This window comes from Myotis brandtii, unplaced genomic scaffold, assembly GCF_000412655.1.
Source record: "Myotis brandtii unplaced genomic scaffold, ASM41265v1 scaffold630, whole genome shotgun sequence".
NCBI classification, from domain to species: Eukaryota; Metazoa; Chordata; class Mammalia; order Chiroptera; family Vespertilionidae; genus Myotis; species Myotis brandtii.
This window is the reverse complement of record NW_005370412.1, coordinates 2,081,579-2,109,479: the sequence shown is the minus strand read 5'-3', so window position 1 is coordinate 2,109,479 and position 27,901 is coordinate 2,081,579. Positions and strand designations below refer to the sequence as shown.

The 27,901-nt window shown below is 39.9% G+C and overlaps 2 protein-coding genes across 5 annotated transcripts; both read right to left on the bottom strand.

The window, feature by feature from the left end:
* Window positions 1–1,758: 1,758 nt before the first annotated feature.
* LOC102249479 (torsin-1A-interacting protein 2) lies at window positions 1,759–27,033 on the bottom strand. 4 transcript variants are annotated; one of them, XM_014528347.1, is made up of 6 exons: window positions 16,424–16,519; window positions 8,922–9,111; window positions 6,010–6,510; window positions 5,752–5,979; window positions 3,466–3,567; window positions 1,759–2,769 (listed from the first exon to the last, which is right to left on the bottom strand). In XM_014528347.1, exons 2-6 carry the CDS (start codon window positions 8,953–8,955, stop codon window positions 2,009–2,011), a joined length of 1,626 nt encoding a protein of 541 aa, XP_014383833.1. In that variant the 5' UTR covers window positions 8,956–9,111; window positions 16,424–16,519; the 3' UTR covers window positions 1,759–2,008. The 4 variants fall into 4 exon arrangements, with proteins under 4 accessions (XP_014383833.1, XP_005880303.1, XP_014383832.1 ...); XM_005880241.2 differs by lacking the exon at window positions 16,424–16,519 and adding an exon at window positions 26,952–27,033 and having other exon boundaries at window positions 5,752–6,510; XM_014528346.1 differs by lacking the exon at window positions 16,424–16,519 and adding an exon at window positions 16,762–16,850 and having other exon boundaries at window positions 5,752–6,510.
* LOC102249188 (torsin-1A-interacting protein 2) lies at window positions 14,351–16,429 on the bottom strand. The gene has a single exon (XM_005880240.2). The coding sequence runs from the start codon at window positions 16,261–16,263 to the stop codon at window positions 15,868–15,870; it is 396 nt and encodes a 131-aa protein (XP_005880302.1). The 5' UTR covers window positions 16,264–16,429; the 3' UTR covers window positions 14,351–15,867.
* Window positions 27,034–27,901: the final 868 nt, after the last annotated feature.

Here is a 27,901-nt window from a genome sequence, read left to right as displayed (position 1 = left end):
AGGGAGCCAGGTCAGCTGGCCAGCGTCACAGTTCTACAAGGCACCATTGGTTTATGGGCTGGAATGCTAGCATCTGAGCTCTAGAAATACAGAAAAAAATGTGAATATGGCATATAGACCTCTCTTCACTTTCCTCTGAGTGTATATTGGATAGATATTATAATCACTTTGCTTTAACTTTTTATTCAGGCAGGTCTTGCCTCAACTCTATTGGAAGATTCCCTCATGAAGTCCCAAATGAAAATAGTTCCTTTAGGTACTAGTATGCCTCTACCTCAACTGAGCACAGGTAGGCCTTGGTTAGAATAGATTTATCCATGTTTCCTGTGACGGATATTTTCAAATAGATTCTCCCCCCATGTCTTTATGATTGATTTTTAGGTATTAAGAAACATACCTACATCTTCCTACAGTTTCCAAACTCCTTCCAAACTTTAATCCCATGACTTCTCTGCTCTCATAGCAACAGAGAGGCCAAATCCTGGTTGAAACATTCCAGTAGTTGAAATAGACCAGGAGCCTGGGATAGGACTGCTGTGTCATGGGACACCCTTCCTTAGGTCAAAGCCATTTACTAGAGTTCTGCTTTCAGAGCTGAAATGCAAAACAAAAAACTCCCGTCTCCATAAATACTGTCTCAATCTTTCTACGATGACAGAACACGGCCAAGAATTAACATTGACCATTAGAACCTCTTAGAAACTATCCACCATGTTGCTTCCTCTCACTACATCCACACCTCTTCCATTTCTCTAACTGTTAACCTAATGGCACTTCTAACTAGCAGATAAAGAAATGAGGTGCAGTATAGAATGTTCTATCACTGCTTAACAAGTAAGCAGTATGGTCAAGTTATGGCCATAAAGGACACTCAAACTGTAGACAATTGTAAAATTCCATTCAGTGGAGACAGAAATGATGATTAATAGAAATTAACAAAAGCATCAGAAATATGCTAGTAAATGTTACTTTAAACAGTCTACTGTTCATTGATAAGTCTTTAACTTTGATAAAAAGCATGTCTGTACAAGATACCTATATTTTGTCCTCTTCGTACTCAGGAATTTTAATACATTCTTTTTTTCTTTTCTATGCATTTACTATCTTCTAAGATGTTTCCTTAATTGTGGTTTTCAAACTTCATTATCAGTGGAACTCTCTGTTCCAATTAAATCTTATGAAGAATCCCAATGAAAAAGTCAAAACAGAACTGCTCTAATACTGGGGGGAGAAGGGGAGTAGACACAGCGTAAAATCATTGCTCTAAATAATTTTTAAAAGCTGAAGTAACGATACAGCCAATTAGAATTTCTTCATTCCCAATGATTATAACCAATTCCCCATTGTTTCCAATTTTTAAGACTATTTCTTGAGTATAACTGCTTTTACCTCAGCTCACTAACAGAAAAAAAACAGTGCCTTACATATAGTAATTAGATATTTGAATACAAATTTCCTTTTTTCATACTATTCAACAGTGCAAATTACTGTAAAATGTAATTCCACAATAAAGCTATTAAAGTTTTTTAAATCTTTAACATGATAGAAATTTGTTTAAATTATCCTTGCTTCATAACTGTAATTGCTTTAGTCCAAACACGATTCTAAAGGGTTTTTAGAGTCTTAAGAAAACAAAAATCACTCTGTCATTACTCTGAGAAAATTATTTTCCTGTGCAATAATTCTGCTGCTATATTTTTAGATTAAAAAAAAAAAATCCTGTTATATATATATACACACACACACACACACACACACACCCTATCTGTTATCTATTTCAAACCTGATTTGCTTGAAAAGCAAAGAAAAAAAAAGTCAGGTCAGCTTTTAGCTTTGTCAAGCTTAGATTAGAAAAATTTTTACCAAAAGTAAAAAATAAACGATTTTTTCCTAAAATAAGCCCACTTGTACTTTTCAGGCGATTTCCTCACATTCCTCCCACAGACAGGGAAGGCCTTTAAACTGCCTTTAATAAACCCCTCACTTCCACCGCCGCTGCCCGCCTGGCTCAGAGCCGGCAGCCCTGCTCCTCGATGGCCCTCACGGGCTGGACGGGCAGCACCAGGTGCGAAATGCGGCTCCACAGCCCGCTCAGCTTGTCCGAGTCCATGTGGTTGAAGGAGCTGGGAGTGTCCGCGTTGGTAAACCGGGCCCAGAGCAAATCTCGCACTTTCTCTTCCGTCTCCCTGGGGCCCACGCTGGCGGCCAGCGTGTCCTCCTCGAGGAGGACGGTCAGGACGAGGGCCACGTCCTTGAAGGCCGCGTTCTCGTGGTCGCAGTACTTGTAGAAGATCAAGGTGGAGCCTGCGGGGAGGGACTCGAAGCGGTGCACCACGGCGGCCTTCCTGCCATCCTCGAACCCAGAGCTCAGTTCCATGTCCACCAGTAGCTTGACCGTGTCACTGTCCTGCAAGGTTCTTCCCGCCCCGTCAATCTGAATGGCAGAGACTTTCTGGGAAGAGGTGTAGGCGTCCGCCACGCGATGGCTGAGGCACCGCAGGGTCTCTCTTCCCTCTCGAGCTGCTGTGAAGATGATGGTGGCCGGCTCGGTGGGGTGTGAAGCATTGAGGTGCTTCTGGAGAAACTTGCGTCCTCTCTGCCACAGAAAAGCGCTCTGGCCCGGAAACGTGTCCTTCAGCTGGCTGAACTGAGCCAGGAAGGCTTCCAACGCTGGATTTTGGGGCACCTGCTGTGCTGGAGAGGAATAGTAGCTTTGAGCGGAGCTTAGCAAAACAAAAGCCACCACCAGGAAGCCAAGAAAGAAGGGACCTGTCAGAGAATGAAAAAGATAAACAACAAAAGGAGAGAACGTGAGTCAGAAATAAAACCCCTGGTAAATTGAAATGAGGCAGAGATACTGTTAGATTTTTATGGGTTGTGGTGAGTTGTTTTTTGGCTTTTTTTGTTTGTTTGTTTGTTTTTGCCAAAATCCTTTAAACTTTCTACTCTCAAAATCTCCCAGATACACTTTTTTTTCTGATTTCTTAGACTTAATTATTTGAAGATGCAATATCTTTGTTAGAAAGTAAAAGCTAAGTTTTTGTATTTGTTGCTATAATACGTTGCTACAATATAATATAAAGATGTGATGTAGAGATGCGCTCTCAGGATATTCTACCTTCTCAAAATACCTATCACCTGTAACATGCCTTTTATTTTTAAGGGTCAAAATGTAAAAATGCCACTTGCGAGGTTAATATTCTCTAACTGAAAAGGCAGTTGTAATTTCTTGTTTATGACATGTCTTTCCTCCTGTGGTAATTCCCATTGGTTAAGGGTGGCAAACTAGCAGCCAGCAAGCACCCCCGAAGGAGAAACCCTAAAACTCCACTGCTCTATTTTCCTGTTACCTCCTATCAAACACTTTCTAACACGTGATTAAACTGTTTAAACCTGCACATTTTCTAGGTATTCTCGCTGAGGATTTCTGAATGTGAATTGACACTGTACCAGCTTTGTTCTCACCATAGCTCCAAAAATCCTTTTTATTACTCTTTCTTATGGCGTCCTGTGCATCCTCTTTATTTTCTTCTAATGTTTGTATTTCCTGTTGATGACTTTCAGCTTCTGGGGGGGAGGAAAAAGAACATTATTTCTAGGCAATACACTAATGAGAGTGTGTATACTTTTACACCTCTAACCAAACTAAAGAATTATTTGACTGAGCCGATTTCTATACTTTGTAAAATTTTCCGTTATATAAGGATTTTTTTTTCCTGCCTTTTTCTTAAGGTTCACTATTATTTTTATTCTACTTAGCAGAATAAAATGTAGTATCATGAAATTCATCGACGGATACTGTTGCTACATTCACAATTCCTCACTGGCCCTTACATCAAAGACAAAGCAGCAAGTATCCTAATATTGCAGGCAAACCTGTCTGTGATTCAACCAAAAACATACAAAATTAAGAAGTGATTTAAGTAAGGTCAGCTGTACACAAGACTCAACATCTCAGGACAGTGATGTTGGAATTCCCGTGTTCAAGTCTCACATGGCCCCTCAGGGCCCCCAAGTGTACAAATAACAGAGGCACTAAGTTTAGAGTCAGGAGAGGTTACTGTAGCTGCAAACAGCTTACAAAAGCAAGCCTGGAACTCTTAGTGAAGGAGGTATGTTTAAAAGCAGGAATACAAGTTTAAGAATATTTATTGACTATATAAAAATGCAGTTGCGGGGTGAGACGCCAATCTTAAAATGTGTGGGTAAACGGAGGGCAGTGTTTTGCAGCACTCTAAGCTAAGTCACGCTAGAGTGTGGATGTGTGCTGGGCTCCAGCCAGGTACTTCATGCAACAGTGAAAGTTGAGTATTGCCCACACCCCTTACTGGAAAAACAACTCAAGTGTCATATGGTACTAACATAAAATAGTGGAATCACCTTCACCTGCAAAAGACAGTTCATGTAGTCATATCACACCAAAAATATAGATGTTTAAAATATCATATCACAGAATTTAAGGACTGAAGGATCTTTAATGATCACCTACTCCAGCCCCCCGCCCCCAACCTTAACCTATTATGGCAAAAGATCCAAGGATGTTAAGGGCTTTGCCCAAAGTCACATAATGAGACTGAGCTTAGAACAAGGTTTCTCATCTCCTAGATTAGCTCATTCCATTATATTAAGTTGCTTCTCACAAATAAACTACATTTTAAAAGAATATTTCTGCATACTGGTGACATTCTGATGGCAGATAATGGTCCATACAACTCTCATTCATTTCTTCAGTTAACAAATATTCCTAAGTTGCTTCTCTGTGCCAGGTGCCACAGAAACACAATTAATGAGAGAGACGCAGTTCCTGCCTTCACTGAAGTTACAGACTCTTCTAATGGTTAATGAATGAATGAAACATATAGTATTTGAGATCAGTAATTGATTGAGAGGGAAACATGAATTTCTAGCCTTTAGTCAAGTCTCTGACGAACAGAATATTTTGTATTTTATATTCCTTTCCACTGACAAACAGCCATTCAGACTGAGCTCTTCAGAGTGCTTATAAAATACAAATCCACACATACAGTCACAGAAGGTGAGAGCTGGAAGAGGCCAGCCGGAGATCTGCTTGTCCAACTTCTTCATCCTACAAACAGGAAACTGAAGTACCAGGAAGTTAAGAGACTTGCCCCAGGTCACCCAGTGGGAGGGCCACAACTGGAATCCACAGCCCTTGAGTTCCAGGAAGGACTTAGCACATTGTAAGCACATCTTACTAAGAGAATATATGATACTTGTTCTCCTTAATATACAAATGGGGTGGGGGGGTGTCAGATATAGAGAAATTAACTGATTTGCTCAAAGTCCTATAAAACTGAAATGACTGCATTTTAAGGGTACTTGTATCATTGGTGTTGGTTTTTTAATTTCCCATCTCTTGATTTTTGTAGCATTTAGTTTCCCCAAAAATAAAATATTTAAAAAACTGTAAGTGAAAGCATGCTCATGAGAAATAAAGAAAAGCCAGAGGTGAATTCATAAAAGGTCATGCCCCCTTTTTTTCCATCATACTGTATTAAAACAACAGTAAATAAGTGAAAACATTGTTTAAAAATGCAGTTTATTTAATGGAATGGAATGAGCTAGTCTAGGAGATAAGAAACCTCATTCTAATCTCAACTCAGCCATAGCTCTGTCTGTGACCTTGGACAAGGTCCAAGGAAAGAGATGTCCTCTGGAAAGGACCCTGAGCTGCTGTGCTCTCAGTGACAAGCAATACAGAACAGGACAGAAGTCAGTGGGCTCTCTCACCTGGTTCCACCAGTCGCCTCCGCCGTGTACCCTGGCTCTCCGGCCCTGCACTGGAATGATCAGGACCCCGGACACCCTGGGGGTCTACGGCAAGTGGCTTCTGTGAAGCTTCAGGTCTGTTGCTTGCTTCCTCAGGGAGGTCTACGGAGCTGCTCCCTAATTGTGCATCTGCTCTTCCTACCTCTTCACTTGGACAACAGCTGGGTTCTGGATACAAGGATTCTTCACCCCCACTTTCAGGATGCAAGGATTTTTCACCCCCACTTTCAGGATGCAAGGATTTTCCACCTACACTTTCAGGATGCAAGGATTCTTCACCCACACTTTCAGGATGCAAGGATTTTTCACCCACACTTTCAGGATGCAAGGATTTTTCACCCCCACTTTCAGGATGCAAGGATTTTTCACCCACACTTTCAGGATGCAAGGATTCTTCGCCCACACTTTCAAGATGCAAGGATTCTTTACTCAGACTTTTTGAGGAGAGTTGATGCCCTAGTTTGCCATCCTGAAAACTCTGGTTGGTCTTGAGTTCTGTTTTGTCCTTTGGATAGTTTCCATAACTTGCTTCATCTGGACTTTCTGATTGATTACTTGTATCTGCACTTCCTGAACCTATTGTTTCTACTTCTTGGTGGTCCTTGTTGAGACCAGAGGCAGGGCTCAGGATCTGAGCTTCTTTGGTGGTACTTGCCGTGACTGTGGTCTCCTGTGCCTGAGAATTTATTGATGGGTCATTTTTCAAATCCTTTTGAGAGTCTGTGGAGATAAAAAATTTATCATTTTTATTGAAAAAAAAATTCCTTTTTTGTATTCTAACAAGGTCCCTGATTAATAATAAGTAGTATTATATAGATTTTATGATTTACAAGGCATTCTTCCTAAACATTATTTCTCTTGACATACACTAAAGGAGAGTAAGACAAACACATTTATTATTGTGTTAACAAACTTAACAAATAGCACTAATGTAAAACTATTCCGAAGGACAGAGCCAACTTTTGGTTGTATTAAATGCATCCTCTTCCCTAATGAAATAATGGATCTAGGCAATCATCATCTGCAGTAACTAAAACCATTATGCAAAAAGCTGATGAGGAACTTTATAATGGATGACCAGGCTGACAGCTGCTGAACCAGCTGATCAAAATTAACATCGCACCAAGAGGGAAACCAGACATCATTAACCTCCCGAGTCAATGCAATAGGAAGTACACTGTACCACCTAGGAAGTCTTCCTGCAAAACTACTGAACCTGAATCTGATCATGTTTCTAGAGCTAACTACCAGGTTGCAGGAAATACAGGGACAGAAGGATGTATTAAATTATGCCTCAGATGCCCTAGCCGGCTTGGCTCAGTGGATAGAGTGTCGGCCTGTGGACTGAAGGGTCCCAGGTTTGATTCCAGTCAAGGGCATATGCCCGGGTTGCGGGCTCGATCCCCAGTGTGGGGCGTGCGGGAGGCAGTTGATCGGTGATTCTCTCTCATCAATGATGTTTCTCTCTTTCCTTCTTCCTTCCTCTCTGAAATCAATAAAAATATATTTTAAAAAAATTATGCCTCAGAAATATAATCAGTAAAACCCAGAATAGGGGACATTCCAAGGGGCAAAAGACTCTGCTTCTTTAGTAATAGCAAGATATAAAAATAAATGGCAAGAAGAGAAAATGAGGGGTGACCTATTGATTAAGAGAGACTTCAGACAGATGAACCAAATGCAGTCTGCGAACGACACTGTTTTAATCCAGTGTCAAAGAAATCAGTTGTTAGAGAAATATTTATGAGATAATTAGAAAGTCTGAATGCCAGATATTTGATGATACTAAGAAATTTTTGTTCATCTTTTACAACAGTAAAGGTATTGCAATAATGTTTTGAAAAAAGAATCCTTATCTTAGAGATAAGTATTCAAGGATTTATAGCTAGAATTATATGTCTAGAATTTGCTTCAGTTTAATGACCTGGGGGAAGGGAGAAGAGAGGGAGCACAGATGAGGCCATATGCTGACAGCAGATGAAGCTGTGCGATGGCTCTCTACTTTTATGTTTGAAATTTTCTGTAATAAAACTTTAAAAAGTTAAGCAATCCAAAATGCATTGTGTGACCCCACTGTAAAGAGAGAAAAAAAAAAACTCAACTGTTACTGAGAGAACTGGGTAAATGTGAATACTCACTGGATACGTGATGATATTAAGAAAAAACAATTTGCCCTAACCGGTTTGGCTCAGTGGATAGAGCGTCGGCCTGAGGACTCAAGGGTCCCACGTTCGATTCCAGTCAAGGGCATGTACCTTGGTTGCGGGCACATCCCCAGTAGGGGGCGTGCAAGAGGCAGCTGATCGATGTTTCTCTCTCATCGATGTTTCTAACTCTCTATCCCTCTCCCCTCCTCTCTGTAAAAAATCAATAAAATATATTTTTTTTAAAAAAAGAAAAAAAGAAAGAACAATTTATTTTTTAGATGTGATAATGCTATTTTAGTTATGGTTTGTTCTTAAACATCTATTTTTAAGAGAAAAAACTTTCTACAAATAAAACGATGTAATGTCTTATATTCACATTTAAATATTCCAAAGCAGGATACAAGTGCAGCATTATGTAGGTAATACTTGAAGTTAGCTGTTAAGTACATGGGGGTTCATTACACAGTTCTACTTTTATGTTTTTTTAAAAAAATCCTTTGTAAAAGATTAAAATAAATATGCCCGTCTTCTCTTCTGCAAAATCTACCTCATATTTTGCCTATTTTGTGTACCCTCTATATATACATAAGTAGGGTGAATTTAAATTTCATCTTTCCCTATAATAAAAAGACCCCCTCTAAATATATAGCATGTCTCTGTTTTCTTAATTTTTAAAAACATCTTGATTTTTAAAATAAATAACAATTTGTCTACAATCTTTTTTAAGAGCCATTGCATTTTTCCAATACTACAGGTTCCAACGACTGGAGTCTCTAAAACATTAATCTTACTTATAATTAAGGTCTGATATTTTGGTAAAATTTAGTAAATATGAAAGGATAAGAATAACCAGAGCAAATTAAACAATGACGTTAACTTCTTTTTACTTCCGAACTTCAGGCAGGTTTCCGTCATCAGAGGTTTTCTCTCAGCCCAGCCCTGGTTTCCTGCAGCACCAACCCCAGTGCTGCACAACCACCTTACCCTTCGGCGGGTCCCCAGGTCCTCTGTCTGCCATGGTTGTGTTCTCTCTCTTCAGACCTTGGGGTTCCTTTTGTTAGTGTCTGGTTTTCCTTGTGAAGAAGTCTTGTTTTCTTCTTGTCCCAAGTCCCAACAGACTCATGCTTCCCGCGGACCCAGGAAACAAGGCATATGTACAGTCACTAAAATAAAACTGAAAAAAAAATTTTTAAATGACTCTTTAGTCATCCATGGGAGAAATGCCAATTTCAGCTTTACTTATTAAATCTGTTTAGTTTGAGTAATATTTCCTCTCTGAAACGTTCTCTAGTGAAGATAAGAATGTTTTCTGCCTTTCTCGAGGATCACATTCCACAGTCTAGACTACAAAGAGAAAAAAGCTTCAGATTCTTAACTTTGAATACTCTCCCAGTACATTCCAGTGTGGCTGAAAGGATATGAAAATGTTAAGACCAAGTGACCAGAATCTTAAAGAGAATATCTATGAAATTGAAATGAAAAGTCATTCTAAGAGTAGAAATTTAAGTCACTGCTGAATTACTCATTGCCGATTTCCGTTATGTCTTCAATTTCTGTCCCATATACATTTCTCAGAGTTTGCCTGTCAGAAGCTTATCCTTCACAAGTAACAATGCACAGGGGCTACCTGCAAACTGAGACAGCTGCCTTGAGGTTTGGAGGAGAGAATGTCCATCAGCAGATGAATGGATAAAAATGTGGTACATACATACTATGGAGTACTACCCAGCCATAAAAGAGGATGAAATCTTGCCATTTGTGACAACATGGATAGATCTAAGTGAAGTATGTCAGACAGAAAAAGACAAATGCCATATGATTTCACTCATATGTGGAATCTAAAAAAACAACACCAAAACAACAACAAATAAAAGAACAAACAAAACAAAACTCATAGATACAGGGAAGATTGGTAGTTTCCAAAGGGGAATGGGGTCAATTGTATGGTGAAGGATGGTAACGAGATTTTTGGTGGTGATCACTTTGTAGTATATACAGATGTCAAATTATAATGTTGTAACCTGGAACTTTTGTAATGTTATATACCAAGTTTAACTCAATAAAAATATATATATGTGTGAAGGAGCCTTGTAAAGTGTTTTGAGAGGCTAGTCAACTAGCCGTCTTTGTATCTTTCTCACAGCACAATTTTGTAAAATTTAATTTTACTCCCAAATGCCTACCTAGCACAGTGCCTGGTATAGAATTTTCAATCCATATTTTAATTGAAAATAATATGAATGAAGAGTGGTGCTACTTATAAACTGGAAGGGAAGGGAGGAGTTAGGGACAGGACTCCTTTCTGCTGGTGCAGATGTATGAACTGTGGTGATAAAACACAGGTCAGTGGCTCCTGGTGGAAGAAGCACTGGAAAAGGGCATGAGAAGACACTTTGGGGTCCAGAAAGTACTTCAGGTCTTTATTGAGGTGGTGGTTACAATCAATTGTCATCATATGAAAAATCTGTACATTTTGTTGCACGTAGAGCATCTTCAATAAAAGTTGTAACACAATGCTTTCAAAATGTATTACTGGGAAACAAAATGTATTACTAGGTTGCAGCCAACAAACAACCTGCAAAGGAACCATCACAAGTATTTCTATCATCTCACGAATGCTCAGTATACACCTTTCTTGTCTCAAGGCACATGCCATTCCGAAGCCCATTGCATTCGGACCCTTTCTAACGTATCCTCCTCGCATGTTCACAGCTGAAGTGGTATTCCCTCAAGGCTGCAAGTTAGAAGTGGCACAAACATGGAGTTTCCTGACACAGCCTCACAAGAAGTCACGTGCTGGGGAACCTGGGAGATCTGGAGGCCACTATTCCAGAAGCAGGTCAATCTTTTGAATGTGTCCAATCCATATACTAGGAAGTGTGCGCATTAGGAACCCCTGGACTGCATCATGGAAGTGAGGCAGAGCCTCGTCCTGATGGAAATGGGGATGTTGGAGCCTTTCTGCAGCTGTAGGAAAAAGTCCCAAAAAGACACCTTTAAAGGGATCTTTCCCAAAAACAAGCTGAGGAAGACCCCATGTACCTATATGGCATAAAAACATTTACATTTAGTGAAATCCTTTCAAGTTCAATCATGAAATGTTGGTTTTCGGTGCCCCCTCTGTGGAGGAGGTGGTTTATTTTTCCACGTAAGTAAAAATGAGGCTCATTGCGGGCGGTTATCTCCACTCCCCTGTGACCCTGAAATCTGCAGCAAAACTTGGGTCACTTTGCTATAACTGTTTCCAGGAAGGACTGAGACTGGTTAAAGCAGTCAGGTTTTATTCTCCATTTATGGAGAACGCACCAGATGGCAGAATGTGGAATGCCTTTCCTTGATTTCGATATCCTGGGACTTCTCCAAAGAGGTACACAAATTTGCTTCACTGCTTCCTCCGCAGATGTGGCTCCTCTTTGTGCTCATCTCCTTGTACCAATGGCAATGCCGTGACAACCTGGGAGGTGTTCCCTGTCTGGTACACAGAATGACTTCAGTAACACAAGCAAGTTTAGCAGACTCCAACATACAAAGTTAAATGTTGTAAGGGTAACTCTATAAGCTGATGCATATTACAGATGTATGTATAAATTTATAACTAATAAAAATGTGAAAGTATCCAATTCTTTGTATTGCTCTTTCCATTAAGTAGATATAAAATTAAAAATTAAATGCATGAACAGAAAGGATAGACATCGACTTCCATTTAATGCTTGCTTCTGCAGAGGGAAGGACAAGAATAGGCTGAGGCCTTAATCAGTTTGGCTCAGTGGATAGAGCGTTAGCCTACGGATTCAAGGGTCCCAGGTTCGATTCCGGTCAAGGGCATGTACCTTGGTTGCAGGCACATCCCCAGTAGGGAGTGTGCAGGAGGCAGCTGATCGATGTTTCTCTCTCATCAATGTTTCTAACTCTATCCCTCTCTCTTCCTCTCTGTAAAAAAATTAATAAAATATATTTTAAAAAAAGAATAGGCTGAGAACAAGGATGGGAGGCAACTGTATCTGTAAAGTATCTTTTAAAAGAAAGAACAGAGATAAATGTGGCAAAATGTTCATGGGATCTGGGTACATAGCTAAATGTTATTTTCTGCACTTTTCTATATGTTGGATGTAATAATTTTTTAATGAGTAATAAAATAAAACATATTCGCTTCTGTGGGGAAAAGAATAGAAAGAAAAGGCCTGTGATAGTAACTTTGAGCCCACAGAGAATGAACTTACAGTCCAGAGTCACCATTCAACCACAGTCTCCCATACATTTTGGGAGGAGACATGACAAGGAAAAGCTGCTGGGAAACAGGACCTCACCCAACCACCGCCACTCCATTCTGAAAACTTCTAGTTTGGCCCTGGGGACCAGGCAGGAGTTGGGGAGGGGTTAGAGACCTGGAGGAGACGTGCAGAAGCGGGAAGAGGCAGGTATCAGGAAGCACAGGTGTCTGCAACACCAAGAGCTAAATATTTCTTTTAAAAAGGAGAGGGATATTAGAAGTTTAGCAGCTGAGAAAGACGTAAGAGAATCCTTCAATCCAGGAGAGTAGTTTTGACATAAATGCCATCGTATCAAAGGTATGACAGGGCCCAATAAGTGTATATCTATTATTCTATTTTTATATGCTCCTTTTAATGAAGGATGCCATTTATGCTCTAGAGATAAAAAGTAGCAGATAACGTGGTCCTCAAACAATTTACAATCCTGCTGTGGAGACAAATAACAAAACATACACAATGACAATAATAGCTAACATTTATTGAGCATGTTCTTTGGGCCAGGGAGCCTTCGAAGCACTTTATGTATTAACTTATGGAATCTTCACAACAATCTTATGATGTATGGACCATGATTATTCCTTCTCTTTTCCAGATGAAGTGGATACAGAAGTTAAATCGCCCAAGGTCATTCAATAGTCAGAATTCAAAGACAAGCCCAGATCAGCTGGCTGCAAGGCCATCATGTTTCCTCTATAAACTGTTATCAAGTTGTGTTCTCGAGATCCCATGGCAACTCAGAGCTGCTGGAGGGACCTGAAGAGCTGGAAGGGGTATGACTCACTTCACTTTTACAGGTATCTATAACATGCTGACAGCCACATACTCTTTGAATGCCATAGATTTTTTTTGTTGTTGTTGTGTGTTTTTTTGCCTGGGCTTGCCTGGGGTTCCTTCTCCTATGACTTAGAGATAAATCTTAACAGTCATCCACAACCCAGGACAGCTTTCTTTTGATGAGACATTTTCTTCCCCATCTGCCCAGGCATGTTTCCATTAACCTTCCACTCCCAGGTCTGCCATAAAATAACAGGTAGTTATAAAAGTGATTTTTAAAGTGGCCACCATTATGTGTACGTAGTATTATCAACCCGTTCACAGTATGGAAGTAGAGATGGATATGGCTCACATAATCCAAAACAGTAGATAACTCTCCACATCATTTGTCATGAAAATGAATTTTAGGGACATATTATACTTTGAAATGCATTATTCATAACTCTGAAGTGGAGTCCTCTAGAATGATCCATAGTATTTTAAACCAAGCGTGGTCATACTGAAATGACCTAAGCTGAAGAGCTACAAAGCTTTCTAAATTTTCTCCCTTGCTCAGTGTTATGAACTCTGCCACACGATGTTATTTCTGAGCGAACCATATAAGAGGTATGTGATAATCATGTCTGAAGGCAAAGTATCCTACTTAAGGTAAATTAAAATTAATATTTTTTATTCCTTCCTTTTGCCTATATACTCACATGGCTTATATGACACCATACAGAACTGTTTGTGAGGAGGGCTACAATGGTGCAATCATTTTAATTTGTGAGAAATGTGTGACTGAGTTGTAACCTGAAATATCAAGTGACCTTCAGTCTGACGGGAAATCTCTCTATGTCACCAGCAAAGTACAATTACCTATCACTACCTTGTCGCAGAATGAGCACTCCATTCCCATCATTTTAAGCCAGATAACAGGACACCCTGGATATGTTGCTATTGTATGTCTCCAGGTATGACCCACAGAGCACCTACCTACACAAGGCTCCTAAGGCACGACTTATAAAATGCAGATTCCTGGGCCCTGTGAGCAACCTAAGGAATCAAGATTTCTGTAAGATCAAGAAATTCCCAATTTTTGACAAGTTCATCCAGATACTGATTTGAAAATCAATGGAATAAATCGATTTAATTTATCTTTACTACTAAAAGGAGAGACTGGTTAAAACAAAAGACCTCGTCTCCATTTTGCTGATAATTAGAATTGCACATATGTAGAGGGTGTCTGAAAAAATGTAGAGCAATAATATTGATCATAGCACCATCCTCAAAAGCAACACCTCAAAGTAAATGTTCACTTTCTGGAGTGAGCTTTAGGATAGCGAAGGAGTTCTTAATCAAGGCATAATGATAAACTACTAATCTCAGTTTAGCAGTCCACACAGTTTATTCAGCAATATAACAGGAGAGAACTTCCACCAAGATAGACATAAGGCAGATACAGGAGAGGTCTCTGGGGTACATTCTTTATACAGACGAACAAACAGCTCAGGTTTCACAACATGTGGCAGGCATGAGTTCCTGCATGAAAACAGCCATTCATTCCCCACTGCTTCCTTCCTCAAAGAGCCCTCATTTTATTAGGGGAGACAATGTGCCCTGCCTAGGCACTGCCAACCCCATTCTCCTTGGCCTGACTTCCCAGGCTCCTGTTTGAATCAGAACCTTCTAATGAGATGTAAGGAGAAATTGGTGAGGGACTGTTGGGAAAGATTTCCTTTCCAAGTAAGACAGAGTCTTCAAAGGAGAAAGCTTTCGCTCCCTGCTTCCAAATGGGACTGAAATGCCCAGAGCAGCAACAAGCCACACTGTAATCACTGAGGACACTAAGAGGACAAAAGCTAATGCGTAAGGATCCCAGAGGGGAAAAACAGAGAGGACCTGGGCTGAGAACACTGTTGAGTTGCTACACAAGCAATGGATTATCTAGCATCTTAAGTGGAATTTTAAACTTATCCCATGGCCTCTGAGATGTTCCAACAGGTTTTTCAAAATTTCTTATGAACAAGTGAAGGCCAGAATGTGGCTAACACCCAGCAAGACCGTCTTGGTTTGAAGATGCTTCCCTTCGACTGCTCCTACTATTATGGAGTCAAGCTGGATACCTCTTTTTGCAGCCTATCTCATACACACTTTTCCATTTCCTGGCAGGACATTCCAAGTTCAGTCACCACAAAGACAGGACAGTCTTTGTTTATGTAGAGCCAAGTAAGTATAGACAGTATAGGCATTTCTGCATGTTTTTGTGTAACCTATGTAGGTGTTACCAATAGGATGTGGTTTCTCTGGCAGTGACCAGTTATCTATAATATCAAAGCCACACTAAGGCTAAATAGAGCCAATTATGAATAAATGATTATATATGAATTAATTATATATAAAATCAGAAGGGGTGGAATTTAGAACAATGTAATTTCTTATTAAAATGTCTAGTTCTTTTACTGAAATAATCTAGAACAGCGGTTGCCAACCTTTCGGCCCTTACGGACCACCAGTGAGGCGACCGCTGATCTAGAAGCCAGCTACAATAAAGATGCTTTCCCACAGAAGTTATCACTAGAAATATCATCATGGTATACACAGTATGGGGCTCCTCCAGGACTACCTTGTCCTCTGTCAGTAGTTAGGCTGTGGAGCTTTTCAGGAGGGTAAGCTAATTCCAAAGCACAGGGAACACAAAATGCTCTGGCTCCAGATGAACAGCCGGCTGGAATACTGACTAAATTCATGCCGAACAGAATAGGTGTAGACCATGGGAGCAAGTTAAGCAGTTCCCCGAAGTAGTGACAGTCTGAATTAGATATAAAAGGCGTCATTTTTCCATCTTCCTTGGGTTACTAGCACAAAACCCTCTAGAGTCTCCATGATTGTGACTCTTTAAGAAGTTATTTGCTTTGGCCAAGTTTTTTGTTTAAGGTTGTGTCTGTTCTAGCCAAGATTAACTGTAATGCTGGGTTAAAACCAGCTAGTCTAGAGTCATGTATCCTTTTTCTAACCAGCGGAGGACCCAGAAGAAATGGGTGGCAAGCTTTTTCAAAGGTCCACCTGGTAAGATTTTGGGGGGCCCATTCAAGTGGGAAAGACCAAGGAAGGACAAGGCTTCTGTTAGCAGGATTATCAGGATAACACTCAGGACAATAATCAGCTCTGTTAATATGGTCTAAGAATACTTGGTAACATTCATTTTCAATAAGTTCAGTTTGGTACAACCAGTGGCCTAGTTCTGAACTAGGAAACCACTTTTGCCCACAGTCAGGGCAATGTGAATTATCTGAGAACATCTGTTCCTCCAGCGATGACACAGAAAGCAATGCAACAGTAAGAGACAACAATGACAAAGGGAGATACCCAAATAGCCAGTCCTATCACAGGTTTGGTTTAGCGCATTCTCAGTCCAACCAATACTACTTAGAGAGAGAGTTAAATCTGGCTTGCACTTACGTGCAATTCTTCAATATTTCGTTGTCTATGTTTCACTCAATCACAACTCAGTCTCTCAACTCAGCGAACAATCCAGTCTATAATGTTCTCAGTCACTTGCTAGGAGCACAGATCACAGAATAGCCCCTTCAAATTCCAGTTTCTCAAGAAAAGCTAGAACTCTGGTCTAAATTAGTTATTTTTTCTTGTGTGTTAATCAGCTGATGATCTCATGCAGAGGCATTTGGCTTACTCTGCTTTGCTGGTTAGCTATTGTGTCTGCTTGGTCAAAGAGAGGAGCTGACAGATCCAATGGGTCTTTGTGGGCGCTGGCACTCTTGCCGTTGTGATACACGTACCCAAGTCTTAAGGCCTTGGCACTTTACAGCGATGTAGGGGGGTCAGGAAAACCTGGGAGAGTCCTCTTGAGCGTGGATCCAATGAAGTCTTTCTTGGGAGGACCTTAATCAGGACCCGTCAGAGAAGTAGCTGATGCTGAGTTGGTTGGAGGGTCTGGGAATGCTTCACATACCTGTAAATGATAACACTTCAGACGACTCATAATGGGTTTTCAGTTGCTCACAATATTATTAAGAACATGCATTGGAAAATCATTTGAGTCAATCAAGGGGGATGAGAATTGCCTCACAGGTTTCCCCATATAATTTCATCTAGGCTCAAACTAATTTATCTGTTGGGAGTTATTCCTATACTTATTTTGGCACTAGGAAGGGTTTTGGTTCACTTAAGATTTGTAATAGCTTCATTTTTTAAAGACTATGTTTCCTTTTTTTTTACTCCTTTTACATTTTGGGAATAACAAGGTCTGCATAATCATATTTAACCTGGTAGAACTTTGAGATTTCTTGTATATCTCTTTTGTGAAATAGATGCCATGTAAGGTATTCCCATAATGTGTGGGAGAACATTAAGGATGACAGTCTTTCTATAATAGACTTCAATCCATTCAAGAAAAAGCTTACAAAATTATTCAATAATATTCTTAATAGCGAACAATAGGAAGTTGGATGAAATCCTTTTGAAGGCTGGGAAAGAAACCAAGACAGGCAATGCCCACATCTATTTTTATAGGTTTGTGCACAGTGTAAGTTTAAGAAGGCAAGTAAGGCCTAGTTCTGAGCAATGGTCCTGGGCTATTTTTAGAAAACATATAGTAATTCAGTTGGAATTTGCAGATACTACCATGATCTCTGTAATCCTTCATGGCATGAATAGAACAAGTAGATGAGGTGGGGTAGCAGGATGTATTGGACAACCAGAGAACCACCTAGGGTGCCACAGGCCATCAGAGGACAATGTATACCCTGACTTTCTCCGGTGTTATTTGTGAATTTTGAGGCTGGATGCTGTGAGGGCACTAAGGGACACAGGGATTCTCAGATTTCAAAATGGCAAGTTTAATGCCACATAGGGCCAATATTTTGATAGAAGCCTCAGATGAGGTGCAGAAAACATCAGTGTAGATATATTGATGTGTTTTTTGAGGTTAGGTAATAATGTACAGTTGAGAATAGAGTGAACAGATGGTAAGATTTCTAACTCAACCTTTATGATGACAACAGGGCAGAATGGATTTCCCTGTGAGTCTACTGACAAGAGTCACCAAAGTCAAAGTTTCAGTTGTGGTACTGGGAAATCTTGGGTGTCTAGTACATGGAATATGAACTTGATGATGAACCCATATGATCATGGAGTTTAACTTAGGAGTTAGCAGTAAAGTTATATGACCGACATAGGAAAGATATAGAATTTTGGATTTTTAGAGTGAAAAGGGAAAGTGCAATTAACACCACAAGATGCTCTTCGACACCCACCAGACTGGCAATAATTAATAAGTTTGACAATGGGAACTCTGTAGACTCTAGACCAGTGGTTCTCAACCTTCCTAATGCTGCGACCCTTTAATACAGTTCCTCATGTTGTGGTGACCCCCAACTTCATTGTTACAAATTGAACATAATTAAAGCATAGTGATTAATCACAAAAACAATATGTAATTATATATGTGTTTTCCAATGGTCTTAGGCGACCCCTGTGAAAGGGCTGTTCGACCCCCAAAGGGGTCACAACCCACAGGTTGAGAACCGCTGCTCTAGACAAAACCATCCCTCCCCAAGGACATCTCCATTGGCCGGGTCAAGAGGAAGCCATACTGCTCCAAAAGTTCAGAGTAAATCCACCCTCACCCCAACCTTCATTTCTCCAACTTCAACAGTCAAGCAAGCACTAGAGTTCCAAGTATTCCTGAATCAAGAGAACACTAGTGTTCCATATGCCCCTCTCCTGGTCCCTTACACCACTATGGGCAAGAGTCAAAGTGGGCCCCAAAGCTCTAAGTGCTCAGAATAAGATCACCTAATACCAGCCTCCTCGCTCATTCCTCAGCCTTATCACTGCTGGGAGAGTGAAGAGGGCCTCCAAAAATGTTCCCAACAAGATTCTCAAACTCTACTCCCAACCTCAAACTCACAGCTTCGCTACCATCATCTGCCTGAAAGCATCAGGACCAACCAATCTCACCATACCTGTATCTTTTTATGTCATCACCACATGAAGCTCAGAGCTTCCTGGTTGCAATTCATCCCCTTAGTCTCTGACCCCCATGACTCTAAGAGCAGTGAGATAGCATTCCCTCGCCTTGCTTTATTAATTTTTTCCCCATAACATGTACCATTTTGATATATTAAATATTTTAGTTATTAGCCCCTACTAAAATACAGACTAGGACTTTTTGTCTTTTTGTTTACTGCTGTACATGCCCAATAAACATTTCTTGAATGAATTAAATAGCAACTTGAATTTTATACCCTGACAAAAGGAGTATAAATTAATGCAACTACTTTCAGAATTGAGTTGGCATTATTTAGTAAAGACGAAGATTTGCATTCCCTCTAATTCAGTAATTCCACTCTTAGCTTTTATATCCTAGAGAAATTTCACATGTGCATTTTAAAAAATTAATAAAAATATTTATTCATGGTATTGTATATAGTAGCAAAATAACAACCAAAATGTCCATGAACAGTAGAATGGATAAATAAATTGAAGTACTGCCATACAATGAAATACTATACGTAGATGAAAACTCAAGAATATAATATTGAGCTGAAAAGTAAAAAGCAAGTAGCAGAATACACACACACACATAGTTTCCATTTACATAAAGTTTCAATATATTGTTTAGGAATAAATATGCAATAAAGTTAAAAAGAAAAAGATAAGCACAAGGATAATTATTACCTTTAATGGGAGAGGGAGGGGATGCAATCATAGTTTTTTTCCTTCCACTGAATCATAAATCCTAATAGTTTACATAATCTCTATTCAATCTTTTATCATTAAAAAAAGAGGATAGAGTGGAAATAGCAATGGACTAAAAATGATTAACAGACACAACCAAACTGTCACATTGTGGACAAGAAGAGCAGCAGCAGTTACTCTGCTTAGAGGAAAAGTGGGTGAAAAGAGGAGTCCCACAGAAGGATCTGGATCTTTGTTTTTCTCATAAAATTGTAAGCAACTATCTTACAAATAGGGTAAACAGGCTTACCCTAATGTTAGTATGGAAAAGAAAGTTTATCTTGGCATACTCCATAAAGACATGCATGTTTGTAGGGAGGATATTACCTAATAGGGTGTCTTTGTGCAAGTTAGAAAAAGGTACCCTCAATCCGGGCAAAAGGCAGTCCAGAGAACCTCACTTTGCCAGGTATTCAACAGTAATCCTGTCTGTGTACTTATTGTTACTAAGTATTATACTTAGTAACAATAGTTAACACTTATTGAGTACCACTATCTGTTTTAAGCACTTTACATGTATTAACTCATGTAATTCTTACAATAATTCATTTGAAGAAACAGAAAGGTTGAGCCACTTGTCCAAGGTTACATGGGTCATAGAATTAATTGGTATTTGAATCCAGGCAGACTGGTTCCAGAGCCTGTACTCTTAGCCACTAGGAAATATCACCTTTCTGAAGCAGTGACAGTTGAGCTTAGAAAGCCTTCTTCATAAACTATGTGCAAATTTAAAAGGATCCTCTTCAGTGGTGTGTGTGTGTATTGATTGAGGTGGACGTGGGGGAAAATTCTCTCATAATTTTCCTCTTCCACACAAAAAGGTCGAGGATAGGTTTCAGGGAATCCTAAACCCCCTGGAATTACATGTAAATTTCTTTATGTATACATACGCATTTTTTCAGGAAAGAGAGTACAACATACTTTTAGACTACCAAAGGAATCTGAAATGGTTCAGAACCATTCAGTGTTGCTTCCTTCCTCAACTATATTAGCTTAAGTCAAAAGCAGTTGATTGAGGTTAATATATGATTACTGTCAGGCTTGTGAAAATGCTGAAAAATACCTAGAGAATCAACATTACTCTACTGATTACTAAACATAATTGTTTAAATTAAGGAAACCACCATGTACTAGGCCCAATGTCAAGTTCTATGGATATCGAGAGAAAAATCTTACAGGACTTTTAGATGAGCATGAAATCTAGACTGGAAGCAAATTTTAGGTAAAGGCTAAGGGCTTTTATATGGATATCAAAAGACGGCCTGTAGAGATCCTATGAAATTCAGGAAGGCCCACAAAAGAAGCTGAATGCCTTTATTTTCAAACAAACCTAACCAACAACAGTGGGTAAAAAATAAACTTTAAAGAGCTTTTCTACCGCACATATACTACATAAAAGAAAAACACAGATCAGGTTTGTTTGTTGTTGTTGTCGTTTTTGTGACAACTCAAATAAATTTAAGAGTCTTCCTGATACTTTATTAGATCAGAAAATAGCTCTTTAATGTGCTAGAAAATAGAAAATGCAGACTTATTTAAACCACTGAAATTCACATACACTAATGATGGCAGCTTAATACATATTAAATAATTATCTTCTCTAAAAATTCTGACTATAGACAAATACTATTCCCTTGTTCTTTTTGGTGGTAGGATAATATAAATTTCAGAATGAGTCAGGACTGGGTGACTTCTCTAGGCAAATATATCCTTTAGACTTTGGTCTCAGCGAACTCCTCATATGCTATATAAAATCAAAAGATAGGCACACAGAAAAAATTTAAATGCTTTAAACCATCTTGAGTTTCCATTTTAAATATTTTCTCCATAGAAAGGCTAATGAGTAATCAAAACTGTTTATTTTTTTGTACAAGACAGTTTCTCTAAGTTTCAGAAACTCTAAAGTGAAATATTTGAAGTTTGGTATTTCACTAGTTTGGAATTTAGATAATGGGAGATTAAGGAGTATTTTAAAAAGGGAATCAATTACTCTTCTTTGTAATTCACACAAACTAAATTACTTGTTAAAAATATGTTATGAAAATAAATGCTCCTGCAAAAAGTCTTTAGCCTAAGTTTTGTGACGCACTACTTTTAAAAATTGGCAAAGTCTTGAGGTCACCAAGAGAAGGCACATGGATGATAATCTTCAGCACTATTTCGTACACACACTGTTCCCTCTTACGAAGAACAGATAAGCCAAAGGAAAAATATGATCCTGACCTTGACAACAGCTGCAGATGATCTTCCCCTCACCCCAGGAACTGATAAAACAGGTGTGTGTGTCCATGGCTAGCATACCATAAAGGGGAATACTGGCTTGGAAATGAACTGGTACACTGTAATCCACCTTGCCCTAATGGACTAAAAGTCCAGGGTTCAAGTTATCTGCAGTTTTTATTTAAAACACCGCCAGCTAAACCTTTTATTAATATGCAGCTTTCAACAGTGGCACCTAGTGCCAAGCTTAGGTATTTCTATACTTATACCAGCTATTTATGTCTAGTTTCTAAGTTTTGCCCACTTCCTCTCACCATATCCACTGTCATAATATGCCAGTAATATTACTTTAACAATTTTCCAGGTACTATGTATTTTTTCTGAGTACAGAAAGCCTTCCTTTCCTTCTTACCCTGCTTACTCCCTCCCAACTCCCCTGACTTGCACCTCAGGTTTAGGTTGACCAGTAGAAACAAAAAGCAATGCACAAAGAATCAAAGAGTTTGCTAAGATTTTCGACAGTGGGAAGCATAACTGATTCCCAGTTTTAGCTCAACTCCCCTAATCACCTTTAGTGCCTACATTACACCAACACATTTTCATTAATTTTTTTTATTTTCAACTATAGTCATGCGCCACATAATGACGTTTAGGTCAATGATGGACCGCATATAGGACCACATATAGGCCTGTGGTCCTATAAGTTTATAATTAAGCTGAAAAATTCCTATCGCCCAGTGACATTGTAGACATCATGCCCAACACATGTTTGTGGTGATACTGCTATAAAAAACCTACGGCACTGCCAAATGTATAAATGTACAGCACATACAGTATGTACAGTACATAATACTATACTACTGGTTTATGTATTTACTACACTACACTTTTTATTTTTAGAGTGTACTCTTTCTACTTATAAAAAATAAGTTTGCTGTAAAACATCTCGTGTTTACCAAGTCTCTTGATTAAATCATTTTCTCTTGTGCTTGATTTAATCTCAGGTTGTTTTTGTGCAGGAACATGTTATAAGGGGTTGTAGCCTAGAAACAATAGGCTAAACCATGTAGCCTACGTGTGTAGCAGGTGTAGATTTGTGTAAGTGCGCTCCATGATATTAACACGACAAAATTGCCTAATGACATATTTCTCAGAACGTATCCATGTCATTAAGTGGTGCATGATTGTAATTTTAAACATTGCAAAAATAGAGCGGAGTTTCCTTATACCTTTATCCAGTTTCTCCTAAAGTCAACATTTCATAAAATTAAAGTACAATTATTTTTTTAAAGAAGGAATTAGCATTATTATAATGTTTACAATTACATTGGTATAATGGTACAATTAACTAAATTACAGACTGTTTAAATTTCACCCATTTCTCCACTACTGTCCTTTTCTTGTTCCAGGGCCTAATCCAGGATCCGACATTCCATTTAGTTGTTAATTCTCCTGGGTCTGAAATTTGAATTTCTCGGTTTTTACCTGTCTTTTGTGGCCTTTCCTCCCTCTCTCCCTGTCTCCCTCCCTCCCTGTCTCCCTTCCACTCTCTCTAAAAAAAAAAAATCCTCGGGTGAGGATTAACAACAAAAAGAAAAACCAAGAGTTGTAAGCTCAATGCTACTGTGCTTTCACTGCCAGGCCAACAATCTGGACAACCAGCATTAATATTTGCTTCCTCACTAAACTCATCAGCTGGAAATTATTAGCAGCACTTGGGAGCTTGTTAGAAATACAAATTCCTGGGCCCCACCCCAGACCTACCAGAGCAGAATCTTTGAAGGTCTGGTGCAGGAGATTGTGTTTTAACAGTTTCACCCGATGATTTACGAAACACTGCTTTAAAGTAGAAAAGTTAGTTTCCTTTTACTATAAACTCTATATTTACTTTACTATGTTTATCTCTAATAAGTAAAGGGAAAACTCATATTTTTACTGCCACACCTAATAAAACTATAGGTGAATGCCTCATTTGTTAAGATGCTAAACACTTCCCTAGTCTTATTTTCCTATAAAAATGTGGTGGTCACAGTAGTAGTATAAAGCACAAATACTGTTACTTTTATATAAAGAAGGTGTGTCAGCCCCAGTCAACTCCTGCCTGTATGTTTGACCTACCAGCCACATAGTGAATGTGCAGATACAAACCCTCGCAGTGCTGTCCTCTACGCTCAGACTGCCTGGGCCTGAATGACTTGCTCCAGCACGGGGCCTGCTGAACTCTCCTCCAGGCCTTGGTTTTCTTAACCACAAAATGGAATAACACTACCCAGATGGAAGAGGCATGGTGAAGGGAAGAGATAATGTGCAGCACTTAGCACCATGGGGCACAAAAGAAGTCCTCAAAAACTTTATTATTATTTGCATTATTAGGTAAAAGTGCAACTAGAGCAGTGGTTCTCAACCTTCCTAATGCCGCAACCCTTTAATACAGTTCCTCATGTTGTGGTGACCCCCAATTTCATTGTTACAAATTGAACATAATTAAAGCATAGTGATTAATCACAAAACCAATATGTAATTATATATGTGTTTTCCGATGGTCTTAGGCAACCCCTGTGAAAGGGTCGTTCGACCCCCAAAGGGGTCGTGACCCAGAGATTGATTGAGAACCGCTGAGCTAGAGGTTTCATTTTTGGGAACACGGAAGCAGGGGAAATTGTGCTAAAAAAGTCCTGCTGTATTTTCACTAGTAGATCAGAATAAAGGCAGGACCAGAGAGCTTTATTTATATAATTAAAACAAAGCCCTCCGAAGTTAACAAACCAATGTTTTAAATTTGACTTTTTATAAAAATGTTATGACATTTACATTAAGTATACCTATGGCCAAGGGCTAAAGGAGAGGATAAAAAATTAAAACAATTTGATCTGTTGAGGTAGTGGAAATATGGGTGAATTTTCTTCCCTTCTACTTTATCAAAATCATGTGCCAACAACTCCTTTAATATCAGTAAAGAGGAAAGTACCCCAATTAATAATAACAGTTTCCATTTATTGAGTCTAATGATCCCATTCAGTATTCTAAATAACTCTACAAATTCCACTTTACAGGGGAGGAGATGGACTTTGAGTGATAACACAGCGTGCCCGGGGCACACAGTGATAGAACAGGAATTCAACTCAGCTCTGACTCCAAAGTCTATGCTCAGAACCAGGGTTGAGGACATCCTCTTTATTCACAAATGCTGGATGTGCCGTGCAAAAGCAAGGATCAAGTATAATCGCTGTTTTGAAGCACTTCTTGTGGGACAAAGGTGTAGTCATAAGATGTAGAATAGTAATAAAATCTTAACACAATTAAAATTCTAAATGAAAAACAGCATAAAGGAGACAAGGCATCTCTGAGCATACTTTCCTTCCGAAAACTCAACTGGTGCTTCCGAGAAATGTGGATTTCCAAGGAATACAGTTTAAGATGACCTCTTAGGCAAAAATAAATTATATGTACAAGACAACACATTACTAAAATACCCTAAAATTCTCAAATAATTAACTAAATTCTTAAGTTACTTTACTTGAGAATTCTACAAGCTCTCAGACTAATATGATCATCTCTACACTCAGAGGGAAAATAAGTGAAATAGAGCGTCAATGAGTCACTCATGGCTTCCTGACAACCAGCACGAACCTGGTTATCAGGTGTGGACTCTGACTCAGCCCAATCAGCATTACTGAGAGGCTCTCCAAGTTTTCACAGCAAGTGCCAGTTTTTCAAATTGTTCCAACCCCCACACAGGCTTCCTCTACCATAAAGTTCCTACTTAAATGATTTTCCACTAGCCATTTATGTACTAATCATCTGCTGAACGGCCACAGCCCTAATTCTTAAAAAAGAGACAAGGATGCCCTAACCGGTTTGGCTCAGTGGATAGAGCCTCGGCCTTCGGACTGAAAAGTCCCAGGTTCGATTCCGGTCAAGGGCATGTACCTTGGTTGCAGGCACATCCCCAGTAGGGGGTGTGCAGGAGGCAGCTGATCGATATGTCTCTCTCATCGATGTATCTAACTCTCTATCCCTCTCCCTTCCTCTCTGTAAAAAATCAATAAAATATATTTAAAAAGAAAAAAAGAGACAAGGAGCCCCCGACGATTGCTCAGTGGTTAGACCGTCAGCCCTCGGATTCCATTCAGGTCTAGGGCTCCTACCTTGGTTGCAGGCTTGATCCCCGGCCTGGTCCAGGCGCCTGCGCCAGGCAACCAACCAATGTCTCTCTCTCTCTCTTTCTCTCTCTCTCTCTCTCTCTCTTTTCCCCTCCCGCTCTCTCTAAAAATCAATGGGGAAAATATCCTCAGGTGAGGATTAACGAGGACAGAGAGAGAGAGAGAGAAAGAAAGAGAGGGAGAGAAGGATCTCTCATACAGATCCAGAATAAAATGTTTTAAATCCTAAAGACAGGTAAAACTGAAACCAAAAAAAGTAAGTTGAATCGGGTTAAGGTCACTCATTTCTGTGTTTGTGTATAAAGTCTAACACAAAATGGAGAGCACTAGACACTTCCGGAGAGAAGGAAGGGGTAAACCTTCTCGTTTGCTGCGAAATACAATTGGGAAGACATAATACGTAAGCAAAACGGTAATTGTAGGATCTTCCTAAAACTTCAAACTTTGCCCTTATTAGCACCCCTAAGGTTACAAAAAGGTGGGTGGGGATGGCTGTCCAACAAGGATTAAGGTGAAAAATGAGGCATCCTGCTAGGCACGGGAGTACAGGGAGTCGCCGGCCCTGCTCAGGTAGAGTTCCGGTTTCCGTTTGAGCCATAGGAATTCTGCTGGTCTCAAAGTCCAAACCAAACATTTGTGTCCCGCCCCCCCTTATCCTGTTTAGTATTTAAGATTGTTTCTCTTTTTTTACTCCAAAACAAAAATACTCCCTACCTGCTTCGTTTTAAGATTTTTGCCATATGCAGGTGGGGGTGGGGAAGGATCGTTTCTGAAAGATCTTTCAAAAAGACATCAGATCAAATATTAAAACGTGGAAAAGTTGTATACGCATTTTATTTACTTACAAATTCTGGCGGAGTTTTAAATCGTCCGTGGTCAATGCCAGGGGGGCCCTTCCGGTGTTCTGGTCCACGAAACCGGGCTGCACCCCTCGGACACGACCGCCGCCGCCGAAGAGAATGACGCCCAGTCCCTGTCCACGTGACGGTGACCTCTGCTGGGAGGGGAGCGCCCGCGGAATGCTGGGACTGGTAGTCGCCCTGCCCCTCCCTCACAGTCTGCAGCCCCTCCCTCACTCCCCCCCCCCCCCCCTCCCCCTCTACCGCGCCGCGAGCCGCCAGCGCCAGGCAGTGGTGAGTGCGCGCGATGGAAGCACAGATGTCCCCGTGCCTCGTGCTGCGATGTGACAGGGAAGGCGGGCGCCTCTGCCAGACGACCCTACCCTTACAAGGATCCTAAATGCATAGGCTGTTGGGACCACGCAGCCAACACAGTGAGAGGCACTGCCCAATGACAAGGGCCAGCACCAGTCAGACATTAACTCAGTTTGCTCATGTCCAATGGGGTGGTTGTGAGTAAAGAGCTAATGAGGTAAAGGTGTCTGCTAAATGACAGCAGCAAATGAATAAGAAAAGCTACTATTTTGATCTATTAACTTTATAAATGTGAAAATTGAAAAATGGAAAGCAATTTGCCCAAGAACACATAATCAGGGGCAAAGTCAAGTACAGCTGATGGAACAACATAGGTTTGAACTGTGTGGTCCAATGGTACTGAGATTTTTTCCCCAATAAACATGTAGTCAGCCCTCCCTACTAAGAGTCTGGACCCCGCAGATTCAACCACCGCAAGTGGAAAACAGGACTTTCCATCCAGGATTGGGAATCCGGGGCAGGCATATGACCAGCTGTATACATTGTTCCATGCCATTTTATATAATGACCTTGCCCATGCCTGGATTTTGGTATGGGCAGTGGTCCTGCAACCAATCCCCCTCAAATATGGAGGGACACTG